Genomic DNA, 7,520 nt, shown 5'->3' with positions numbered 1-7,520 from the left:
ACACGGACACACAAAAAACATGCAGCTGACAGCTAGGGAATTTTACAACCTGGGAGGAAAAAAAAAAGAAAAAGGCCGTCAAGTTGAGGTGTGCCGGTGCAATGCCATATAAATTGGAGGCATGCATTATTGAGTGTGAGATTTCACCGAGCGTGTCGGGATGGCTACACCTTAAACCTGCAAGAGATTAGACAGGCACAATGCATCCATGTGTACGTGCATGAGAAATAGCAAAAGATAGGAAAATACGAGCCGCCGTAGGACTCGGGAGACTACAGCGGTAATTCTATAGGACCCCGTTTAAACTGCGCGAGCCTCAGAGGGATACGCGTTCTCATGAGCTTTACGGTAAATCATAGTAAAAGTTGCGGAAGATAAGGTTTGGAGCTATGGAGGAATACTTGTGTGTGAAATGTCATTCGATTATTCAGCAAACAAGCCAAACATACAAATTAGATTATTATGTTAGCTGTTCAATTATTTGAATTAGAAACCTGAAATTAAAGGAACAGTAAATAAGTTATGCAATGCCTATTATACGATGTAATACTCAAAATTTCAGAACAATATCGTTTTACCCCTATGATTTAGGATTTAGTATCAATATTGTAACTTGCTCTGCTGTCAATGCCAAGGTCAGGCTCATTGCTGAAGAATGGGGGGACACTTTACACCGAAAAACAATAGAGTCCAGCTGTTATAAGTGTTGTATCTGAGTCAAATCAGGTGGATTCTCCTACTACTGGTAACCAAGGAAACCAGTACTATCTGCTTCATGTAGGGGAGAAAACACCATAACCAAAACCTACTGGCCCAGAGAGGGATGGGCGCCACCAGACTGTACTTGTCCAGGACACACCACAGGCCAGTGTGTCAGTGCCCTGACGACCATGGTGGTGAAAGGATGCGTGAACTGTGAAACTCTCCCTTAAATAAATGTATCATTTAAGGGGCACTGAACCCAATGCATTGTATATTGCAACTGAAAGAGAGTGCTACAAAGCACAGGGAAGAATACAAACTACAAAGACTCTAAGTGACCAAACTGCCCAGCCTTTCACAAGGTTTTTAGTCTTCTAGTGTACCATTAGCTGCAAGATGGCCAGCTCCTTCGAGCTGAGCCTCATGTAAGATACAAATTTCTTGATCTACTAATATTTATTAAAAAAATGCATGTTTAAATGAGAGTTAATGGATCTTTGCTTATTCAAATAAATGTTGTTTTAGTTAATGAATGAAGGGATTCTTTCACAAGGAGGCACTAAATAATACAAAATGACTCTTAAAAGTAAAAAAAAATGTCATATACTCACTTTATAGATTTACTTTTCTTTCAAAGCTGTTTAGTGCCGGGAAATGTTTTAACCATACTACCAGGGGAAAAACTAAAATACATACAGAATAGAAATAATAATTAGAAAAATAAAAATACTGAAAGTTACTTTCTGGTTACTCAAAACACAGGAAAGGAAACCCCTGGAATTGTATATTAGGGTTAAACTCGACGTTGTACACAAATTTGTGTTTGATTCATATGGGAATGCCTCCTTTTGTTCTGTAAAAGAAACATTGATTTGAATACTAGTCAAAAATACATGAACAATCATACCAATGTTAATTTTTCTAAAAAAAAGCATAGGTTGAGAAATTTGGATTTCTTTTACAAAGTGGAATACGTCCCTAGAAGTTGCCACCATGTTTGTCTGGCATCTTGCGGCTAGACTGTGCTTTGTGCTTTCGTTCGGATTAGAAAATACAGTGCCATCTAATAGTCAGATATTATACACTTTGGCTTTAAAGAAGATCTCAAGATTGGAAGACGATCCCTAGCCCCCTAGATTGTCAGATTCATCAGTTTATGATGTATGTTTATGATTTTTCTTGCAGGGCTATCATTCTGTAGTACTAACACAACTCTAACAAGGACTCTGGATAAGAATTCAGGATAAAATACAATTCACAAGATGTTACAGGGTCCATGAGGAATTTGTACAAAAGATTTCAAGAACACTTTCAAACAGGAAGACGCCATCTGCAAGACTTCAATGTGAACAATTAACATTTAGATATTCGTTTAATTTACTATAAATCAATTTGTAATAAATGCTTTTATTGGACTGTCAAAATGTTATGCATTTGTGTGGTCATAAATATTAAAAAATGAGATTTGATGGTAAGGGGCAGTGGTTAGCGCGTGTGTGGCACAGTTCTGAGGTCGTGGGAACCTCCTGCGTGGGTTCAAATCCAGCTACCGGCCTTACTGTGCGGAGTTTGTATGTTCTCCCCGTGCTTGCGTGGGTTTCCTCCCACATTCCAAAGATATGCTTTTCAGGTGAATTGGCCGGTACAAATTGTCCCTAGGTGTGAATGAGCGAGTGACTAGTCTGTCCCAGTGTGCCCTGCGATTGGCTGGCAACCAGTTCAGGGTGTCCCCTGCCCACCGCCCGGAGATGGTTGGGATGGGCTTCAGCCCCCCCGCGAACCTAATAAGGATAAGCGGTAGAGCTGATGAGAGGATGACATGAGATTTGATGGTAAGATTCTCTTGGAAAATAATAAATAAAAGTGCAACAGTTTTATTGTTGTAATGAACAAAAATGACCGGGACGCTACAGCCCATCCCAGTTATCTTCGGGCAGTGGGAGGGGACACCCTGAACTGGTTGCCAGCCAGTCGTAGGGCACACAGGGACAGACATCTCACTCACTCATTCACACCTAGGGACAATTTGGACCGGCCAATTAACCTAACATGCTTGTTTTTGGAATGTAGGGGGACACCGGAGTGCCCAGAGAAAAACCACGCAAGCACGGGGAGAACATGCAAACTCCACACAGGAAGGTTCGATCTCATGACCTCAGAACTGCGCCGCACATGCCCACGCTACATTCAATATCAAATATTCATTGTATTCCACAACAGGATTTTAAGCTTGACAAATGTCAAAGGATTTTGGTGGTCAACTTTTAATTTTGATGGAAATAAATAGGAATGGATGAGCACCGATAATATTTCTAATGAATTATATTGACACAAAAAAACAAAAACAAAGTTTGAGTGGCCCGATCTTGCATCCAACCAGACAGACTATTAAGTAAATTTTAAAAATGCTGATGGCATTTGTATCCAGAGATTGAAAAACAACCCTGCAGTGTTTGACACCATAAATCCAACACTCCTTAGTAGAACCATATTTATTCATGTATTACGCATATTTTTTTGAAACCTAAAATAGAACTCAATATGTGGGTATGTGTTATACACAAGGTTTTTACCGAAAACCTTGGTTGTAACGAGACTCAAACCTAGGTTGCAGCTATAAGAGTACCAAACTCACGATTAGACCATCAGTGATATGGATAACATACCAAAAGGAATTAGCTTCATTAGTCATGGTACCAAAAACAAATGTTAGTTTTGCTGTAGAACAAATTAATTTTTATTGTCAAACGTGAAACACAACAAAATAAATACATGTCTCCGGTATAGTGACTAAAAATAGTGTGATGATGAGAAACATTTCACTGCATTTTCATATGCAATCCATACTATGGGTCTCCAGTGGTTAAAATTCAGTGCTTTCGCAGCAGCAATGCAGGTTTGATTCCCGTTGCATCCAACCTCAAATTTTGAACTGAGAAAAAGTGAAACAAAATTATTATGTATGACTTGATAAGAACACACATTTTAAGATTGTGTTGCGTGTTTTTATCCATTTTTATTTTATTCTTTTCTTGTCTGAGGCACTTTTTTCATCATTGAGAAGAATAAAACATGCCAAATTTTCAGTGAGTATGACTTTGATTCGGCTGTTTATGGGTTGCCTAATTTCAAAGGACGGGTGTGTTATTTATCGCCACTTGTTGTTAATGAAAAAAAAAATACTTAAAGGGAAAAGCAAGCCAAAAGAAACTAAATAAAAATGCCAATTACTGGTAATAATTATAAATAATATGAAAATTACATTAACTTGCATAGAAACAGGCATCTTTTTAAATACTCGTAGGTCGAGAATATAGCATCTATTTTACATCAAATGAGCATCACTTAAAGGGAACTGACATAATTGCCCTGTATCTTGCCGCTACAGGTACCTAAAAACCTCAAAAAGACTGTGCTAGAATATTAAAAGTAAAATGGTGCGTTTTGGTCACGTTAAGTATCTTTAGTTTACATTTTTAATTGTTTTTATGACTTTTTCGTAGTTGCACCCCCCCAAACGCCAACCTCTTGAAGCTAAGGGCTACTTTTTTGTTACTGATCAGCGCAAATGGCAACCAGTTGGATATGATTTCTGGAATAACATGTAATGACTGTATTTACTATGTTGTTACCATGTTTTAACCATTAGATGTTGGAATAGGCTTAGTCAACCGCTAACCATCATGCTAGTGAGAAGTCAAATTGAGTAGAAATACACAACAACCCGTGATATAATTTCAGAACCAGTATGCAGGCTGCTCAGGTGGGGGCTACCAGGTGACCACAAGCACCAGGTTGGATACTCCTGCACTACACAATAAAGTGACATGTAGAGGTCAATTAACATACCGCTGTCCCTTTAAAAATATAATTGTCATTATCATAAGAAACTGTTACATGTGTCAGCTTGTTGCCATTTAAAATAAAAAAAAAGGAAAATAAAAACTAGATCATTGTAATTAAGAACAGTACTTCAGGAGGTAATTGATTTGTACTAAAAGGTGTACAACATGTTTATTGTATTTTATCTAAATGAATAAAATTAAGCCAAATTAAAAGAAAACAACCAAACCGAAAAGTCCTTTCCTTTCTTCCAAAAGAATGACATTGGATAATTTGACAACGATGCTCTCAATCAAAGACGCCAGCCACGGCGAGGTTGCTAATAGATCCTCTCCACAATAAAAGCTAGCAAGGCGGTTGCCAGCGCTAGCCCGACCCCCAGCCTCTTCAATAGCTCTCGGTCCACACTGTAAGAACCAATCAACAAAACCGAGGAAGACATAGAAGAGGGACCTTGGACACCATTCGCCATCTGCTCCTGTACAAAAAAAAAAGAAAGCACAAAGCGTAAAAAGCTGTTTCAACGGCTTCAGCTGTGACAAAAGAATGTTAATTTTGCACACAAAAACCTGAAAGATCCAATAAAAGTTTGCAGTCTGAATTGAGTTGAATAAGGGTCAGCGTGATGACCTACAACAGTAATGTTGTCGGCATGCCAACCGAAAAGAGGAAGCTGACGAGTCAATTGGTGGCTGTCAGGGTACCTACGCTTTTTTCATGGCCAAGTTCAAGCACTTTCAAGGACAATTATTCCAGTACCCTCGAAGGAAGAAATCCAGTGCAGTTCAAAAGAATGTTTTTTAACGGTTGATTTTAATGACTAAAATTAAGTCGCAATTTGGCTGCTATAACATACATTGTGCTATTTTGAGCTGTTGCTATCTATGATCTACAATCCTTTTTGAGTCAATGGGCTGCATTACTTTTTTTCGGGTCTAGACTATTACATACTGTAAGTCCCAATTTGCGTGAGTGTGCGTATGTGACTTATAAGCTACGAAACGGCAGAACGGATTTTCGTTAACATTCACAAAGTAGTACTTTAGGCCTTTGAGAGTGTCTTTAACTAGATATTGTGTCTAGGCACCACAAATAAATACCAACAAAATCGATAAACATCTGCTTTCGGGTACGTGCAAGGGTTCCAACAGGTTAAGGCAAGTTAGATTCAAGACGTAAGAGTTTTTTAATGCCTTTTGAAATAAAATTTAAGACAGCAACAAAAATGAAATTGAAACAAACAAAACAAAATAACAAAAATATATCTTGCACACAAAACACTGTGTCTCATACATATTACCTGGCACAGCTTTGAACCATGGGGGTAAAAAAGCTTGTCGGACAGTCAACTCTCACTAACTGTACACTTTCCCATGGTCCAAAGTAAATATTACTGTCCAAATTTGCTACATAAATTGTGGGTAGACCTAAAACACGCGTGTGCTCTGAAAGGTCCGACTGAAACCACATCACCGTTTTGATAGTTATTCTGGTCACGCAATGTTACCACAAAAGTAAATCAGTGAATTATGAAAAAAGCAATTGGTAAATGTTTTTAGATCCCTTTATTTCAAACAAATATAAGTCTTATCATTTTTTAGACTTTTGGAAATTGGATTTAAGACAATTGAATGCCAATTAAGTCCTTATTTTTTAGAATAATGAATTCAATGCATTGAAAGTCATCAAAGATTCCCTGCTGTTTCAACAAACCACAGCCCCAACAACACCGCTCAAGTAGAATGCCCGGCAACGCCAGGCCATTGTACTTGTTATGAATATTACAAATGCAGTGAAAACATAGCTTCACATATATGTGTTATTACAGTGTTTCCCATTAATTTTGTGAAACCCTGGTGGGTGGACAGTCTAGGTGGGTCCTGGGCCCAGGGGCATTTTTGAGCAAGAATCTATATCATTGATGAACGTGTGCCCTTGTAAACGATTGAATCATAAATACACTGAAAGGCAATGAAACAGCAAACAAGTCACACTCAAAAAACAATGGTTAAACGAGACAGGAGTTTGGAGTAAAAAAAAATTGCTCGTCACTACTGACATTCTAAGGCATCGTTTTGGCGAGCAAACAAACCGAATCACTAATATGAGTTTTACATTTGATGAAATGAAATATTCATATCGATGATTTAGTAAATTACAGTATTAAACATCAGTACTGCTCCTTTTTGTTATTGCTGCTAGTCCTTCAACGATAGTTTACAGGAGGTTAATACGACGTGCAACTTATGAATTGCAGTTGGGGCCTGTGTCCACCCAAGTTTTCCAGCTCCGAGCAAATTTTTATGAAGGCAACGCTGCGTTTTTATGTTCTGTTGAAAATGACGGCAGTGTGGTAAGACGCTAAACAGGTTTTCTGTTGTAACGGTCGGTACGAAACCTTTTTTCCTGATAGTCAAGAGTTAAAAAATGCTCACGATGGGGAAAGCACTCATCAATTTCCCAAGATACCGAACCGTCTAACCACAGTGCAGGCAGGGAAGGACAAAATCCGCAACAACCGAGTCAGTGAGAGTGCACTTCACTAACCCGCACCACGCATACCTCAGTTAACAAACGCCGACTCCCTCTAAGATAGGTGCTCATGACAAACTCACATTTTATTTCATCAATACCATTTTATTTATCTTATTAGAATATGTATATATATATATAAATACTATTGAGTGTGGTTTTAGTGATGAGGAAGCTGTGTTTTATGGCTATTTAGGGTTTCGGGAGGCCGAGTGGATTGATTAGTTTTCAGTTATTTCAGATGGGGAATTTTTGCTCGGTACACGAGTAGTACGAGGTACGAGAACAGTCATGAAGCCTCTATGTAGAAGTACCACTGTATTGGTAAAAGATAAATATATGAACGTGTACAGGTAAATAATACAGTAGTTTTATTTGATAAAGGAAATTCTTGGACCTGTAAAAAGGGTTCGTTTCAATGTAAAATTGAGCATTTACTTGCA

At 38.2% G+C, this 7,520-nt stretch overlaps 1 protein-coding gene across 2 annotated transcripts in view; it reads right to left on the bottom strand.

Annotated features, from left to right (window-relative positions):
• Positions 1–4,681: 4,681 nt before the first annotated feature.
• cdkal1 (CDK5 regulatory subunit associated protein 1-like 1) overlaps positions 4,682–7,520 on the bottom strand; it is a 381,323-nt gene continuing 378,484 nt past the window's right edge. For both annotated transcript variants that reach the window (XM_088326179.1, XM_088326180.1), the window contains one exon: positions 4,682–5,023. In XM_088326179.1, coding sequence (XP_088182305.1) covers positions 4,865–5,023 — 159 coding nt within the window. In that variant the 3' untranslated portion in view covers positions 4,682–4,864. The remainder of the gene's footprint in view (positions 5,024–7,520) is intronic.

The sequence above is a fragment of the Urocampus carinirostris genome, chromosome 2, assembly GCF_059441175.1.
Source record: "Urocampus carinirostris isolate Australia breed hairy pipefish chromosome 2, RoL_Ucar_1.0, whole genome shotgun sequence".
Lineage (NCBI taxonomy): Eukaryota > Metazoa > Chordata > Actinopteri > Syngnathiformes > Syngnathidae > Urocampus > Urocampus carinirostris.
The sequence above is the reverse complement of the archived record's forward strand: the minus strand, read 5'-3'. Positions and strand labels throughout refer to the sequence as shown.